General features: G+C 46.8%; 1 protein-coding gene across 1 annotated transcript; it reads right to left on the bottom strand.

Moving 5' to 3' along the window:
- Positions 1–10,744: 10,744 nt before the first annotated feature.
- Positions 10,745–17,672, bottom strand: LOC311119713 (liprin-alpha-1-like; the record flags this gene model as incomplete). Its single annotated transcript, XM_084194376.1, has 3 exons — positions 16,706–17,672; positions 11,117–11,460; positions 10,745–10,913 (listed from the first exon to the last, which is right to left on the bottom strand). Exons 2-3 carry the CDS (start codon positions 11,458–11,460, stop codon positions 10,745–10,747), a joined length of 513 nt encoding a protein of 170 aa, XP_084050502.1. The 5' UTR covers positions 16,706–17,672.
- Positions 17,673–18,819: the final 1,147 nt, after the last annotated feature.

Raw genomic sequence — 18,819 nt, 5'->3', positions numbered from 1 at the left:
GGCCTAATGTGGGCTGAACTGATAAGCAGCATGTCTGTTTTCCTAAGCAGCGTGTCTGTCTGCCCAACGTCCATCCATCACTGCAGCACTAAGAGGCCTGAGCGCAGAGCGTGACAACAGCACAGCTGAATGCACCTTTTCATTTCTGGCCTAGCGCTTCGGGGGAAGAGAGAATATCAGTGAAGATTCTCTTTCTTACGCCTGTCAGCACGGCTTCCTAGAATATGATGAGAGTGTGTGTGTGTGGTGTGTGTGTGAGGGAAAGAGTGGGAGAACCTATCTGCCCCGAGTGTGTGTGTGTGTGTGTGGTGTGTGCATGTCTTTGTGTAGGGTGGCTCTGCCTGCCTGCATATCCTAACTCCCCCTGAGACACCCTCGGAGAGTGGGGTCACGGCCAGAGTCTACCATTATCAACGGAGACCCTGGAGCCATTAGGATGAAGTGCCTTGCACATCAACTGACTGGGGATTCGAACTAGCGACCTTTCGATTACTTGCCAAGTGCTCTATACCAATATGACAGCTCCCTCCCTTATTCCAGTATGACAGCTCCCTCCCTCCCTCCAGTATGACAGAGAGAGTAACACTTCAGAGAGCGATTACAAGGACATGAGTGAAAACAGAACAGTCCCCTTAGCAGGCCTGTGTAAACCCAAACAGAACAGTCCCCTTAGCAGGCCTGTGTAAACCAAAACAGAACAGTCCCCTTAGCAGGCCTGTGTAAACCCAAACAGAACAGTCCCCTTAGCAGGCCTGTGTAAACCCAAACAGAACAGTCCCCTTAGCAGGCCTGTGTAAACCCAAACAGAACAGTCCCCTTAGCGGGCCCGTGTAAACCCAAACAGAACAGTCCCCTTAGCAGGCCCGTGTAAACCCAAACAGAACAGTCCCCTTAGCAGGCCCGTGTAAACCCAAACAGTGTAGACCGTAGAGTCATGGAAAACACACACCGCCATATTGGTCCGTGTCTGATGCGTCAGCCAGAGACAGGTGGCGTGGCACAGCCTTGTTTGTTTAAACACACGCAGGTAAACTCACTTTACATCACTTAGATGTTTACACCCCAACGACAGCCTATGACTCACACTGACTGACTGACTGGGAAGGAGGGAAGAAAGAGAGCGAGAGAGAAATACAATAAATATATATTTATTGTCACATACACCAGATAGGTGCAGTGAAACCTGTTTTACAGGGTTGTTTTAAATCTGAAATCTTTATTCTTGCCACTTCACCCTCTGAACGGCACACATACACAATCCATGACTCAAGATTTAAAAATCCTTCTCTAACATGTCTCCTCCCCTTCATCTACACTGAAGTGGATTTAACAGGTGACATCAATAAGGGATCATGTCTTTCATCTGGATTCACCTGGTCCGTCTATGGCATGGAAAGAGCAGGTGTTCCTAATGCTTTTGTACACTCCGTGAGAGAGAGAGAGTAGCTACCGAATGTCATTTTTGATAGGTTTGCACATTGTGCAAATAGACAAACTTTTGACGCATGCTTGTCTGAAGGAAGAACAGTACTGGCCCTGGAGTAGCGTGTGTGTACACACACACACACACACACACACACACACACACACACCCCTTCTCTATTAAATATGTAGAGCGGAGCGCGTGCATACATCCATTTGAATGAATGGGAGTATCCTCTCGCCCTCTCCGTCTCTGTGTCCGCTGTGCAGATGTACGGTCGGTAACAGAGGGGGGTATGAGGTTACCGCTGGTCGTCTCGTCTGTCAGCTGGTGAGCCCTCTACCAAGGGTTCATGGCACAAATGGGTGAGTCACATTGGTTGAACTGGAATTGCTAGGGGGGCTGGGCCCACGTGGGGGAAAATTTAAGGGAAAATGGCGCAGCAAAGCTTCCAGAAAGACAGTCGCTTTCAAACGAGGGATTTCATGGCTAATTGAGGTGAGACAGTAATTCTGCATTTACTACACACAAATTCATGTCCAGCCCAAAGCGGGAGATTCAAAAAATACTTAGTAGTCGCCAAAGTTCCGGAGCATGTCTTTAACGAACACTTAGGATGGTAGGGCACTTTTTTAAAACAAGTGCACATATAGAATACAATGTAATGCCAATGGTTTTAATACCATGCTCCCAACTGCACTCTGCAATCTGAAGCCACTGAACCGTTTCCCCTAAACCACACAACTCCGGGCATTTGCGGGTCAAGAGCCAAAGTACCCCAGACAATGGGGCTTCCGGATTTGGGAACACTAGGGCACTTGAGAAGTGCACATTGTAAGAGCGAGGGCACTTGGCTGAAGAGTGTGTTGAGCTGGAGCGTGGCCTATGTCATGTAGCATCTCCTTACTCTGCTATTTACTCTGCTGTTACATCTGGTAAGAGGCTGCAGCATCTCCTTACTCTGCTATTTACTCTGCTGTTACATCTGGTAAGAGGCTGAAGCAGCACTGGTCTGGCAGCCTCTACTCTGCTCACTCTACTCCCCCTCTCCCTCTCTCCCTCTCTCCCCCTCTACGAGTCACTCAGATTTTCCCTCTCTCAGTTTCTCTCCAATCTCAGTTTCACTCCTTCAATGTTTTTGTACTTAGCCAGAGTCTGCCATCCTGGGAGATGAGGAGAACATTGGTGGAGCAACTCCCTGTATGTACAATGCCCAGGCAGGGTTGTATATTCATACGTTGTGTCTATTTGTGGAATAGTGGGTTTAAGGTGGACTGGAACTAATTCTACACGCCATTCCACAGCCCTGTTTGTAAGAGGTGATCTAGATTAGTGGTTCTCAAACCTCTCCTCAGGAACCCCCAGCCGTTACATGTCAATTGTAGCTCAGTTGGATTCCCACGGGGGGCCAGTATGAAAAATGTATGCACTCACTAACTGTAAGTCACTCTGGATAAGAGCGTCTGCTAAAATGACTAAAATGTAATTGTGAAACGTCTGGGGGTTCCCCGAGGAGAGGTTTGAGAACCACTGATCTAGCCCTTTAAGTATTATAGCTACAGCGATGTGATGCCTGGGTTAGACGGCTCCACTGCTTCAAGGGGCCTTGAGGCCACCACACTGTGCACTGTGGTAAGCCACTCTCGGGTTAAGGAGCTTTACATCCGCCAACACACACACACACTTACTTAATTAATTAGTGGAAAGAAACAAAGTGCAAACAGAGATGGGCCCAGGCTGTGAGTTGAAGTTCTGACGTGTCTCAGAAAAAAAGCCTGACGTTTCAGCTACAGAGAGCTATGTTTCAGCTACAGAGTGCAAAGTTTCAGCTACAGAGCGCTATGTTTCAGCTACAGAGAGCTACGTTTCAGCTACAGAGAGCTACGTTTCAGCTACAGAGAGCTACGTTTCAGCTACAGAGAGCTACGTTTCAGCTACAGAGAGCTACGTTTCAGCTACAGAGACCTATGTTTCAAGACCTATGTTTCAGCTACAGAGAGCTATGTTTCAGCTGTAGAGAGCTATCTTTCAGAGGAGAGGAGTCTCGTTCAACCCATTGCTAAACCCCCATACTAGTCCATGACTCAGTCCAGTTCGAAACGGTGGATTATCTATCTGGAGGGCAAGGCCCCACTCTAATTTCCACTGATCAGAGCCCATCTGATATCAGAGATTAGCAGAGACCCCAAATCCTTAATCTGGGTTAGGGCAGGGAGGGAGGGCTGCCTAAAGGACACTACTGCTGCCTCATAGGCCTGTGTGATAGAGATGCTTTGTGCTAGGCAGGCAGCAAACAGTGCATTGCAGTAATGTGCAATGTTGACAGAGAGCCTGTGGACTGAGTCAGGAGCAAACATGCCAGTCTCACAGAGTCACAGGGTCCTAAAGGGGACCTGACCCAACCTGCCAAACGGGACCTGACCCAACCTGCCAAACGGGACCTGACCCAACCTGCCAAACGGGACCTGACCCAACCTGCCAAACGGGACCTGACCCAACCTGCCAAACGGGACCTGACCCAACCTGCCAAACGGGACCTGACCCAACCTGCCAAACGGGACCTGACCCAACCTGCCAAACGGGACCAGACCCAACCTGCCAAACGGGACCTGTCCCAACCTGCCAAATGGGACCAGACCCAACCTGCCAAACGGGACCAGACCCAACCTGCCAAACGGGACCAGACCCAACCTGCCAAACGGGACCAGACCCAACCTGCCAAACGGGACCAGACCCAACCTGCCAAACAGGACCAGACCCAACCTGCCAGACCGGACCAGACCGTGACCACGAGTGGCCAAACCCAGAGTGGGAGGGACAAATAAGGAAACCGGTGCCAGGCACTGGGTCTCAAAGTCCATGCAGGGAAATTCAGTCTCAAACTTTCAGTCACAGATTTTCCAAAACATAAGACTACACAACCATATACAAAACTCACGTCAGGAACTTTGGGTAGATTTTTTTGGGGTACTGTACTCGCCCCTCTCAGGGTCCCCTCACGGGCTAGAAGAGCTATCGATCACCCTGGCTACGCTCCACCAACTCCATACTTCCACCAGTGAAGGGGAAAAAAGGACTGAGTTTTCCCCTTGTCACATTTTCCATGGAACACAGAGTGAGGCTGGATTTACTCACACCAATCAATAGAATACTGCAACATCTCTCTCACTCCTAAACAACTTAAGAAACTCTACAAGATGCTAAAACAAGATGCTGTGGAACATAATAACCCTAAAAGGGACTTTGAAGAGTGGAAAGGAAAGTGAAAAAGGGAGAGAGAAAGAATGTGGGAAGAAAAAAAACGAGTTAGGCAGCGGCACACAAGGAGAAAAAGAGATATTTTATAGAAGCACTCTAAAACAATACGCCATGGAAACAAATCACATTTGGAGTTGAGTGAGGCAAAGGAGTAGGGGAGGGAAAGAGGGAGAGGAAAGAGGTGGCGAGGGAGAAAAAGGATGGAAGAGTTAAAAGGACACAGAGCAAGAGAGACGGGAAGAGAGAGACAATGAGCTATGAAACGACTCACTGCTCTCTGTTTGGTATGGGAATATGGGACTTTACTAAATCTCCATCTTTTAATAAGAGCTTTACTACAGTACTCTACTGGCCCACATCACAAGACCAGTAAGCTGTCCCTGCCTGCCTCTGGCCTCATCACGTGAAGAGGGCTCCTGCTTTCCCCACCCACACAAAGCAGCCACAGTGCCGAAACGTCATTCAGACCTCACCGCCTTCAGTCAGACCTCACCGCCTTCAGTCAGACCTCACCGCCTTCAGTCAGACCTCACCGCCTTCAGTCAGACCTCACCGCCTTCAGTCAGACCTCACCGCCTTCAGTCAGACCTCACCGCCTTCAGTCAGACCTCACCGCCTTCAGTCAGACCTCACCGCCTTCAGTCAGACCTCACCGCCTTCAGTCAGACCTCACCGCCTTCAGTCAGACCTCACCGCCTTCAGTCAGACCTCACCGCCTTCAGTCAGACCTCACCGCCTTCATCGGTCTGTTTCTCTCTCCGTCTGATCATTTATCTTTCTCGTTTCTTTCTTCATCTTGTCTGTTACCCCTCTTTCTTTCATTCTCCCTGGCTGTCTGTTTCCCTCTCTCTCCCTGGCTGTCTGTTTCCCTCTCTCTCCCTGGCTGTCTGTTTCCCCCTCTCTCTCCCCCTGGCTGTCTGTTTCCCCCTCTCTCTCCCTGGCTGTCTGTTTCCCCCTCTCTCTCCCCCTGGCTGTCTGTTTTCCCCTCTCTCTCCCTGGGTGTCTGTTTCCCCTCTCTCTCTCCCTGGCTGTCTGTTTCCCCTCTCTCTCCCTGGCTGTCTGTTTCCCCCTCTCTCTCCCTGGCTGTCTGTTTCCCCTCTCTCTCCCTGGCTGTCTGTTTCCCCCTCTCTCTCCCTGGGTGTCCGTTTCCCTCACTCTCCCGCAGATTCTCTCTCTCTCTCTCTCTCTTTCAGAACCAGACACTATCACTCTTCCTCTAAACTGAAGTCACAAAAGCGACAGCCTGGGGCAGCTCTTCTTCCTTCCGCTCTCTCCATCTCTGTACTTGAGTGGTGGTACACCATCCAGCAGAGCACCGCCTTTCTCCCCCCCCCCCCCCCATACTCCATCCTCTCTTTAAACTTCTGTCTCCTCCTCCCCTGTGTAGAGCCATAGAAACACCAGCAGGCCTCAACAGATTTCATTCACCACACACACACACACACACACACAGAGAGACAGAGAGACAGAGAGCGTGAGAGTTCACAGAAAAAGAAAGTTCCCCACTTCAACAAAACCACACTGTGCCTCAGATGGTACTGACCGCAACACGGCACAATCAGCCCAATTCCACCATATGGGGCATAACATTAGACTAAAACTGCTGGGGCTGAACACAACAGAACTACGGTGTCAGCAGTCTAAAACAGAAGGGATCCAAAATATATATTAATGGCACTGGTCGTGTGACTGAGTGTGTGTGGTCGTGTGAATGAATGGGCCATCCAGGTCAATGAGGTGAAACAGAACGGCAGTTGTGAATAAACTGGCAGAAATTACACACATCCACAAAGAGAGAAGACCGTGAAGGGGAGAAGACCGTGAAGGGGAGAAGACCGTGAAGGGGGGAAGACCGTGAGGGGGGGAAGACCGTGAAGGGGAGAAGACAGTAAGGGGAGAAGACAGTGAAGGGGAGAAGACAGTGAAGGGGAGAAGACAGTGAAGGGGAGAAGACAGTGAAGGGAGAAGACAGTGAAGGGAGAAGACAGTGAAGGGGAGAAGACGGTGAAGAGGAGAAGACGGTGAAGGGGAGAAGACGGTGAAGGGGAGAAGACGGTGAAGGGAGAAGACAGTGAAGGGAGGAGACAGTGAAGGGGAGAAGACAGTGAAGGGGAGAAGACAGTGAAGGGAGAAGACAGTGAAGGGGAGAAGACAGTGAAGGGGAGAAGACAGTGAAGGGGAGAAGACAGTGAAGGGGAGAAGACAGTGAAGGGAGAAGACAGTGAAGGGGAGAAGACAGTGAAGGGGAGAAGACAGCGAAGGGAGAAGACAGCGAAGGGAGAAGACAGCGAAGGGAGAAGACAGTGAAGGGGAGAAGACAGTGAAGGGGAGAAGACCGTGAAGGGGAGAAGACAGTGAAGGGAGAAGACAGTGAAGGGAGAAGACAGTGAAGGGAGAAGACAGTGAAGGGAGGAGACAGTGAAGGGAGAAGACAGTGAAGGGAGAAGACAGTGAAGGGAGAAGACAGTGAAGGGAGAAGACAGTGAAGGGAGGAGACAGTGAAGGGAGAAGACAGTGAAGGGAGAAGACAGTGAAGGGAGGAGACAGTGAAGGGAGGATATATCTTGAGAGCAGTGTGCTGCCTGCTGTGTCTGACTGGGACAACGTGAGGAGAACAGGTCAAATACACCCTGGTCAAAGAGGGGGGAGACATACCAGTTACCACCCACACACACACACACACACACACACACACACACACACACACACACACACACTATACAACATAGAGCTCCATACTAGTGAGCACATTATGCACAGTAACACATCTGAAAGCACATCCCTCACCCATGCAGACTACCTAGTGTGGCACCACCACACAGCAGTACAGTTCACTACTGACTGACTGGGTTGACAGTACAGTTCACTACTAACTGACTGGGTTGACAGTGAGGTTCACTACTGACTGACAGGGTTAAGGGGCTGTGGATGTGTGAGCATGCTGCCCTGGAATGTTTGTGCATTCCACAAGAGGTGCACTCTATGGGGGTGGGGGAAAGGGGGAGATCTGAGGGAGAGGTGCACTCTATGGGGGTGGGGGAAAGGGGGAGATCTGAGGGAGAGGTGCACTCTATGGGGGTGGGGGAAAGGGGGAGATCTGAGGGAGAGGTGCACTCTATGGGGGTGGGGGAAAGGGGGAGATCTGAGGGAGAGGTGCACTCTATGGGGGTGGGGGAAAGGGGGAGATCTGAGGGAGAGGTGCACTCTATGGGGGTGGGGGAAAGGGGGAGATCTGAGGGAGAGGTGCACTCTATGGGGGTGGGGGAAAGCGGGAGATCTGAGGGAGAGGTGCGTCCCTATTAGCAAGCAGGCTGATAACTTCCAGGTAAAGCCACTCCCCACCCACCCAGTGCTTCCCAAGACCAGACAGAGAGAGGTCCCTCTCACAGTCTGCCTCCAGAACCAGTGTGTTTGTCTCTCTACACAGTGCATTGGAGGCACCTGTAATTAGTGCATGTATGGCCTGTTACCCCGGATTACCGTGAGTTAGATAGGTTAGCACCCCAGCAATGTCAATCTGAGGGACAGAGACTACCATCCTGTCTCTCTCACACACACACACACACACACGTCACCAGAGTCCCCCCTTTGTAAGTCAGTTATGCAGCCACTGAGTCCGGCCAAATGAAACAGCAACCCCAGGTTCCAAACACCCCCCCCCCCACCCCATTCCATTAGCAAGAGAACTGCATCTCTTTAGAGTTCTGCATTCTAATGACAACTCAAGGCATCATCAATCCATTTCTCCCCCTGATCAAATGGTTAAAACACCCTGCTTTCTCTCCGGTGCCCAAGGTGTGAGAGGGGTTAACAGGAAAGCGAGCCATGCGCTCCCAATGAAAAGTGTTCTGCTGTGTGCAGTCAGGCGACAGCTCCAAAAAGATAGGAGCTAAAATTAAATGAGGAAAAAGTTATAAAACTGGGCAAGGTAGCGGAAACCAACACCTTTTGATGAGATTCTCATCATATTGTCCAGGTATGGATAATATCCCTTAGATAGCAACTCTTTCCCTCTACTGGATATCATTTATGGAGGACTAAAAGTGCCACAATTAAATAAATAAATACACCATTAAATAATTACTTAAATGTGTCATTAATTAATTAAAATTAGAATTAAATACATAAATGTGTAATTAAATGTATCATTAATTAATTCAAATACCGATTCATTTTATGTAAAATACATATATAATTATTTCACTATTTACATTTACATTTCATGATCCTGCATTGCAGTGATTCATGAATTACTTAAAACTGTCAAACTGACCCATCAAAGTCAGTGGGCGGGGCTAACGCGAATCTAGTCTGATCCATTGCTTTGGTCTGAAGTAGAGTAGGCCAACCTGGATAGAGACAATGGAGGATCTCCGTGAACTTTCCAGGGAGTTGGTTAGAGACATTTTAAACTTAGCAGAGGATGTAGAAGCAGGACCTGCTGACATTATCCGGAATTGATTTGTCTTGGCTTGATGCAGAGGGTAACCAATCAGGCGTTAGGTTCCGCCTACCAACTTTTGATGGGTCAGTTTGACAGTTTTAAGTAATTCAGGAAGCACTCCAACGCAGGACCATGAAATGTAAATGTAAATAGTGAAATTATTATATATGTATTTTACATAAAATGAATCGGTATTTGAATTAATTAATGACACATTTAATAACACATTTATGTATTTAATTCTAATTTTAATTAATTAATGACACATTTAAGTAATTATTTAATGGTGTATTTATTTATTTAATTGTGGCACTTTTAGTCCTCCATAATCATTAGTGTGTTAGGCTTACTTCAATTAAACTCCAGCTGTTAAGTATCTGATATCTTCTGGATTAGCATCGCCCATCGTCTGGTGAGCCCAGAACCGCTTGTTTAATTGAACTCCAGGTCCTTATGCATTATTAACAGAGGACACCCAATCCCCTCAGGGCCTGGTTCAAAACATAAAACCATGAGGATGGGCCCTGCGAGAGGGCCTGAAACCTGAGCCTCCATCATATACACACAGAGACAGCCGGACGGACCGACCAGACGAGTACAAGGCTCAATGGAGAGAAAGTGTGTGTGTGTGTTTATTTAACCAGGTAAGCCAGTTGAGAACAAGTTCTCATTTACAACTGCGACCTGGCCAAGATAAAGTAAAGCAGTGCGATAAAAACAACAACAGAGTTACATATGGGGTAAAACAAAACATAAAGTCAAAAATACAACAGAAAATATATATACAGTGTGTGCAAATGTAGCAAGTTATGGAGGTAAGGCAATAAATAGGCTATAGTGCAAAATAATTACAATTAGTATTAACACTGGAATGATAGATGTGCAAGAGATGATGTGCAAATAGAGATACTGGGGTACAAATGAGCAAAATAAATAACAATATGGGGATGAGGTAGTTGGGTGGGCTAATTTCAGATGGGCTGTGTACAGGTGCAGTGATCGGTAAGCTGCTCTGACAACTGATGCTTAAAGTTAGTGAGGGAGATAAGTGTCTCCAGCTTCAGAGAATCCTCCCATTTCCATTCCAAGATCACTTCAGGGAAGGAATTTCATTTGACAAATGTACTCAGCAGCCAAACCACAGACGTTCTAGAATTTACCAGAGCTATACAGCACACAAACTGAATTCTTCTCTGGTTGTGGTGGTTCCTGTTCATGACCCAACCAGTTCAGATACGCAATTGATATGAAACACTTTAGAACTGCTTTAGGGCATAATTTCAAAACCACACCACGGTTGTGTTTTCCTCCATGGAAGAAATCTTGGTGATTGGTGATCTGTAGGACTACTTCCATTAGGAATACAATGCCCTACATGGGTCTCATTGGTTCATACTCAGAAACCCATCTTCAGCACTCGTTTTATTGGGCCAGCCAGACAGGCCTAGCAGTGTGCATGTGTAATCCGTGAGGTCATCAGCGGCCGTTACAGCGGGAAGAGGAGGATGAATCCCGTCACACATATTCTAGCACTGCGTGGCACAGTAACGGCCGCTAATCTGACGGACGGACAAGGGCTTTGTGTAACCTTGGAGGGCATCCAGGATGACAACAGAAGGTTAAAACTCAAGCGTTTTACACTGGCTGGTTGAGTGACTACAGGGTCCCTGCGGAGTCTCAATCACTAAGGCCATCTGCTGAGGGAAAAGGCCTTTCATCCCATAGCTAAACCCACACACCCTCCAAAACGCAGCTACTGTGGGCTTATACAGTAGCTTCACTCTCCGCCTGTGGGGAAGAGCATTGAAGCAAGATAGAATAGTTATCTTTTTACCACAGTAGTCTAGATGATTTAAATGGTATATCAGGCCTTAAAATCATGTGATTTCACCATATTTCAAAAATAACAAATAAAAAACACTGGTTGAGAGAGTGGAGGTTCAGTCTTCGGCAAGACAGAACAGTGTAAACCTAATCCGTGTATCCTGTACATGACCGCCAGCTTCAGCAGCGTCACTATCATCAGTAGCATCAGCAGCCTCACTATCATCAGTAGCACCAGCTTCAGGTCTCTTACCTGGGGCAGGGCGGTGTTAAGCTGCCTCTGCAGCGAGTCCCTCTCGTGGCTGACCTCGTGCAGCTTGCCCTGGGTCAGGCCTAGGTTCTCCTGGGTCTCCCTCAGCGTGTCCAGCAGCCGGTCGCGCTCCTCCAGCATGGACACCATCAGAGACTCAAAGTGTCCCTCCGAGTCTGAATGCAGAGGCGAGCCAGACCCCCGCCGGCCGGCCGAAGGCCCCTCCGACTCGCTGATGGTGGGCATCACCTCGCACATCATCTAGGAGAGGAGGAGGAAGAGGAGAGGGAAAGGAAGAGAGAAGGAGAGAAAATATGTCAGAGAAGGAAGTCGCCAACACATACAAGGACAACGCCTCAGGGCTCAATAGTGTCTTGATCCTTACATCAGAGTTGAATGACATCACACATTAGGATTAATTACAACTTTACTAAGTGGCGCTCTCCATGGAAAAAACTTTATGGACACTAAACATGAAACAGCAAGGTAATCATGAACATACGCAATTGTATTTTCTTCATGCATGCTTGACTCTGAGGTAATCAAGTTCATCCACAACCAAGACTATATAAAAACAGTCGGGGAGGGCTGGACACAACAACCTGCCAGCACCGCCATGATGGGCCGCAAGGCACTGGACCCCACACTTGCGTTAAGTTCCAAATTCTGACAGGTACTGACATTTCTGTGTGGTGCCGTCTCTGGTGTTCTGTGTGAGAGCGTTTGCAGAGTTTCTACGGAGTTTGTCTCTAGCAGACTACAAATACACAATTACACAGCCCATCAACAGAAACACGCCCCCTGGCCTAGCCAACAAGATAAAGATCAGATGCAACGTGCCGACGGCACTCTCGCCATCTCCCCATCTGCACTCAACACATCAGCACCTTGAGCTAAGCGGCTGTCTGAAGGGTACAGGCAGGCACGCGTGGAGAGAACATTCATTTGCAGTGAGAAAACAGAACACAGCAGGGAAGGCCTACACATGAGAAGAACCTCCTCACACAATCAGGCCTAATATTGCACTAATTGGATACTGCAATGTGCTGATTTAGTAATTAAACTACCTTGTAAGCCCGCTGTAAACCACTGTATTAAACAAGCAAGAGGAGAACTCAGTCAAAGCACCCTTTTCTGCCATCTGTTTGTTAAGCACAATTCCATTGATATAACAATACATCTAATTATAATTATTATAATTCACGCCATTTAGCAGACGCCATTATCCAAAGCAACTTACAGTCATGCTGCACACATTTTACATATGGGTGGCCCTAGCGGGATTCGAACCCACTATCCTGGCGTTGCAAGTGCCATGTTCTAACGACTGAGAAATGGCTTCTTCATCATGGCCCTGGTCCACAGAGTCAGTAGACTGAGAAATGGCTTCTTCATCACGGCCCTGGTCCACAGAGTCAGTATACTGAGAAATGGCTTCTTCATCAAATCAAAATGTATTGATCACATACACATATTTACATTTACATTTTAGTCATTTAGCAGACGCTCTTATCCAGAGCGACTTACAGTTAGTGAGTGCATACATTATTTTATACTGGCCCCCCGTGGGAATCGAACCCACAACCCTGGTGTTGCAAACGCCATGCTCTACCAACTGAGCTACATCCCATTTAGCAGATGTTATTGCGGGTGTAGCAAAATGCTTGTGTTCCTTGCTCCAACAATAGAGTAATATCTAACAATTCACAAATCTAAAAGTAAAATAATGGAATTAAGAAATATATATACAGTGGGGAAAAAAAGTATTTAGTCAGCCACCAATTGTGCAAGTTGTCCCACTTAAAAAGATGAGAGAGGCCTGTAATTTTCATCATAGGTACACGTCAACTATGACAGACAAATTGAGAATTTTTTTCTCCAGAAAATCACATTGTAGGATTTTTAATGAATTTATTTGCAAATTATGGTGGAAAATAAGTATTTGGTCACCTACAAACAAGCAAGATTTCTGGCTCTCACAGACCTGTAACTTATTCTTTAAGAGGCTCCTCTGTCCTCCACTCATTACCTGTATTAATGGCACCTGTTTGAACTTGTTATCAGTATAAAAGACACCTGTCCACAACCTCAAACAGTCACACTCCAAACTCCACTATGGCCAAGACCAAAGAGCTGTCAAAGGACACCAGAAACAAAATTGTAGACCTGCACCAGGCTGGGAAGACTGAATCTGCAATAGGTAAGCAGCTTGGTTTGAAGAAATCAACTGTGGGAGCAATTATTAGGAAATGGAAGACATACAAGACCACTGATAATCTCCCTCGATCTGGGGCTCCACGCAAGATCTCACCCCGTGGGGTCAAAATGATCACAAGAACGGTGAGCAAAAATCCCAGAACCACACGGGGGGACCTAGTGAATGACCTGCAGAGAGCTGGGACCAAAGTAACAAAGCCTACCATCAGTAACACACTACGCCGCCAGGGACTCAAATCCTGCAGTGCCAGAAGTGTCCCCCTGCTTAAGCCAGTACATGTCCAGGCCCGTCTGAAGTTTGCTAGAGTGCATTTGGATGATCCAGAAGAGGATTGGGAGAATTTAATCTGACCATATGACACCAAAATAGAACCTTTTGGTAAAAACTCAACTCGTCGTGTTTGGAGGACAAAGAATGCTGTGTTGCATCCAAAGAACACCATACCTACTGTGAAGCATGGGGGTGGAAACATCATGCTTTGGGGCTGTTTTTCTGCAAAGGGACCAGGACTACTGATCCGTGTAAAGGAAAGAATTAATGGGGTCATGTATCGTGAGATTTTGAGTGAAAACCTCCTTCCATCAGCAAGAGCATTGAAGATGAAACGTGGCTAGGTCTTTCAGCATGACAATGATCCCAAACACACCGCCCGGGCAACGAAGGAGTGGCTTCGTAAGAAGCATTTCAAGGTCCTGGAGTGGCCTAGCCAGTCTACAGATCTCAACCCCATAGAAAATCTTTGGAGGGAGTTGAAAGTCCGTGTTGCCCAGCGACAGCCCCAAAACATCACTGCTCTAGAGGAGATTTGCATGGAGGAATGGGCCAAAATACCAGCAACAGTGTGTGAAAACCTTGTGAAGACTTACAGAAAACGTTTGACCTGTGTCATTGCCAACAAAGGGTATATAACAAAGTATTGAGAAACTTTTGTTATTGACCAAACACTTATTTTCCACCATAATCTGCAAATAAATTCATTAAAAATCCTACAATGTGATTTTCTGGATTTTTTTTCCTCATTTTGTCTGTCATAGTTGACGTGTACCTATGATGAGAATTACAGGCCTCTCTCATCTTTTTAAGTGGGAGAACTTGCACAATTGGTGGCTGACTAAATACTTTTTTCCCCCACTGTATATCATCATGGCCCTGGTCCACAGAGAGTCAGTATACTGAGTAATGGCTTCTTCATCATGGCCCTGGTCGGCAGAGAGTCAGTATACTGAGAAATACATTTACATTTTAGTCATTTAGCAGACGCTCTTATCCAGAGCGACTTACAGTTGGTGAATATTTTTTTTATTTTTATACTGGCCCCCCGTGGGAATCGAACCCACAACCCTGGCGTTGCAAACGCCATGCTCTATCAACTGAGCTACATCCCTGCCGGCCATTCCCTCCCCTACCCTGGACGACGCTGGGCCAATTGTGCGCCGCCCATGAGTCTCCCGGTCGCGGCCGGCTGCGACAGAGCCTGGATTCGAACCAGGATCTAGTGGCACAGTTAGCACTGCGATGCAGTGCCTTAGACCACTGCGCCACTCAGGAGTCTAATGGCTTCTTCATCATGGCCCTGGTCCGCAGAGAGTCAGTATACTGAGTAATGGCTTCTTCATCATGGCCCTGGTCCGCAGAGAGTCAGTATACTGAGTAATGGCTTCTTCATCATGGCCCTGGTCGGCAGAGAGTCAGTATACTGAGTAATGGCTTCTTCATCATGGCCCTGGTCCGCAGAGAGTCAGTATACGCTGCTAGAACATGTCATAAGGAGGGGGTCCTTCATGCTTTCCAAGGGCCAATTCCTAACTCGAGATTTGTGCTTGAGGTTTGCACCAAAGCCTGTGGCGTATCAGATGATGAAGCCAGACCACTGAGTGCCCTTCCATTGACCAGACACTAAGAAGACCAATGTACACAAACACATGTAGGCCTAGTCTACACACACAATCACTCTGGATATATGCGTGTGTGTCTGTGTACAGTACACACTAGCATGTGGAATGTTCTAGACCTAGGGAATATGGTTTTCCATTGTAAAGGGCAGGCATAATATGCTGGGGATGCAGGCCTGACTTCCTCCACTGGCTCCACAACAGGGGGCTCAACACTGGCGATTAGGCTCCGTAAACGGGCCTCCAGATGGGCAAGCCCAGAATCATGTGAGTTACATTTTTTTTTTTTTACTAAAAAGGAACTGCAGCTAATGAATTGGAACAAACTGCATTTTTAACTGGGTGGCCGGGGAGGGCTAGGGTTTTCCTTTCTGCTTCCACAGTCTTCAACTCCAAGGCACTTGCTTTCAGAAGCCATTGTGTTCAGTTCAGGGACCTGCGCAGTGGCACTGTACCTTCAATGTCTTTAGGAGCTTGGTTTACAATGCAGGCCCGCCATTGAGCCAAAACCATCCAAATCCCACACATATCTAGGAGATAAATATTAATATTGGCTGCTGCCAAATGTAACCTAATTTCGCCTAGGCAAATGGACAGCAGCGCTGCATAAGGAGGTCAAACCAACAAATCACCACAATGGAGTTTATAAGGGGGAGGGGCCCTGCTGAAGTGCAGGAGACAGATTGACAGATGGTAGCCACACTCTGTGGTGTAGCTACCTCAACATAACAACAACAACAACTGCACCTTCTCTGTGTCCATTATGTCAGTAGGCTTCAAAGTATGGCAGTTCAGTTGTAGATATCTCAACCCAGTGAGGGGAAGTAGACCTACATCACCAAGTAACGTTACAGTAGGCTGAAGTCCCTATACGCATCCATTGAACAAAGCGTACACAGAATTCGTACTGGATGGGCTGCTAACATAGACCGCTGCTACATGTAGGCTGAAGTCCAAAGAGAGAGACAATAGGGTCAAAGTCTGGTAACAGAAATGTGTAAACCATTACACCAAGGTCACGGGGAAGGCGTAACGCTAATACCTTCTGTCTGGAATGTGACTGTTTTTGATAAACAAACTAGCTGCCAAGGAGCGTGTGTTGGTGCTGTAGGGCCAGTGTAGAGCAGACCTAACTACCGAACTCTTTCAAACTCAAGGCTGAAGGCTAATGGCATACAATAGGAGTACGGGCACCTAGCTAACTAGATCAATCAATTGACAGTTATCGAAAAGGACTACGAGGAACTTACTTTTAGTAAGTCACTGCCAAATGCACTCATTTACAGAGCTGTGAACCAAATGGCCTTAACATATGACATATGCCTGGTAGAAAGTTAGTAAAGCTGGCACAATAAAAAGGTTATACATTGTTGCAAATAAATCAATGGTTAGCTACCTTCGCAAAGTAGGCGAAATTCCTTTGTGATGTCCACTTTTCTTTTTATGTTGCCGAGTTTTCTTCAACTTAATTTCAGGCCAGTTCGTCCAACTAACGCAACGGTACAATTTTATGAATAATCCAAGCCAGTCAAAACATTAAATCCATCGACATGGTGAAAACCATCCAGGCTGAAAGGTCCCCGACCGCGAACAAGAAAGGAATTCCAAAGGCCGCACTGCCAGACTCACATCAGAGGGCAATACTCCAAACCTAGCTAGCTAGTTAACTAACGGTAGTTACTTCTGCATTACACAAGATAAAAGTGGGTCAAACTGATTATTAGTATTTGCACATATAATATACATGCAGTTATTAACTCATTCTAACCTTTGTATACTTTGTTCAAGAAAAAAAAAGTGTAGTTAGCCAGCTAGGAAACACTATTTACAACGAACAAAAGTGGAAACAGATGTAGCTAGATAGCTAGCTAACGTTAGCAATCTAATGGCCAGAGCTAGCTAGGTAGCCGGTTATGATAGCTCATTAGACTGCAACTAAAAAGTGAAATGTTACTGTCCAAGAAAATACCAGACAACGCATATTAAGTGTTCATAATCCAACTCCAACAGTGAAATTCAAAAATTAAGATGAAGTCAAAAGAAAAATCTAATATCCAAAGCACATTTTCTCTGGTGTATTTTTTTTGCCAGCTAACGTTAGCTTAGCTTCCCGTCGATGAGCCGCGTCACCACATCACAGCCTGGCAAAGAAGACAGTGCAATCCAAGAGAGGAGATCGCGGAAACTTTAAACTCCTTGGATTGGTCTCGAAACACACTTGATAAATATGTATCCACGGCCAATTTGTCCATGGGTTACCAAAGTATCAAATAAAACAGGTTTCCGTCCGAATGCAAGCTTTTAATCCAGTGTTCTTTGGTCATCCAGCTCGACAGGAGCTGTCCCTCTCCCGCTCCGCTCAGGATTCGCTTCTTGTTGTCTATCGTTTCCTGCTCTCCTGAAGGAAGAAAAAAAGCTGTGCGTCCGTACGCTGGTGACGTCCGAACGGTGGAAAGCACGTCGCTAGGGCAAGCTACGGTCCGTGACCGAGGTTGCAACTCATTCAATCAGACGTAAGATTTACAGTATATTATCTTGGTGTGTTTTTAGGTCAATGTGATTAGCCTATGTGTGGTGAAATAATGGCAGCATTTTCCCTCTTGTCACTTGATTTTTCAAATTCATAATGGTAGAGATTTAGTTATGATAGATGCACTTGTCTTTGAAATATCACACACGCAGTTGTAAATGAGAACTTGTTCTCAACTGGTTTACCTGGTTAAATAAAGGTGAAATAAATAAATAAACAAATAAAACACACACATACAGCATTCCAGAGACACTCCACATGATGTCTTCATTAAAGTCATTATGCCCTCCATGTACAGTATGAGACAAATATTGCCAATTTCAAAGTGAATACTTTAAATGCTTATTATCCTCAGCATCCGGTCTGACCTGAATAATTTAATATAGAGACCTTCTGGAAATTTCCAGTCAATCAAGTGAATAGCCCTTTTGCTTCAGGGACCTGTAATATAGGCAGTAATTAGTCAACATAATCATCCTGAGCTCCCACATCCTCTCCAGATTTTGAGAGCGAGGGGGAAAGAGAGAGGGAGAAGGCAAGAGAGAGAAAATGTGAGGGTGGGTTTTGCCTAAATTAGGTATGGTGCCTCAGGATGGTCCTGTTAGACTACAGCAGTAGGATGGTCCTGTTAGACTACAGCAGTAGGATGGTCCTGTTAGACTACAGCAGTAGGATGGTCCTGTTAGACTACAGGATGGTCCTGTTAGATTACAGCAGTAGGATGGTCCTGTTAGACTACAGCAGTAGGATGGTCCTGTTAGACTACAGCAGTAGGATGGTCCTGTTAGACTACAGCAGTAGGATGGTCCTGTTAGACTACAGCAGTAGCATGGTCCTGTTAGACTACAGCAGTAGCATGGTCCTGTTAGACTACAGCAGTAGGATGGTCCTGTTAGACTGCAGCAGTAGGATGGTCCTGTTAGACTACAGCAGTAGGATGGTCCTGTTAGACTACAGCAGTAGGATGGTCCTGTTAGACT

Source organism: Coregonus lavaretus, assembly GCF_964263955.1.
Source record: "Coregonus lavaretus genome assembly, contig: HAP1_SCAFFOLD_290, whole genome shotgun sequence".
Lineage (NCBI taxonomy): Eukaryota > Metazoa > Chordata > Actinopteri > Salmoniformes > Salmonidae > Coregonus > Coregonus lavaretus.
This window is presented reverse-complemented; position numbering and strand designations above follow the sequence as displayed.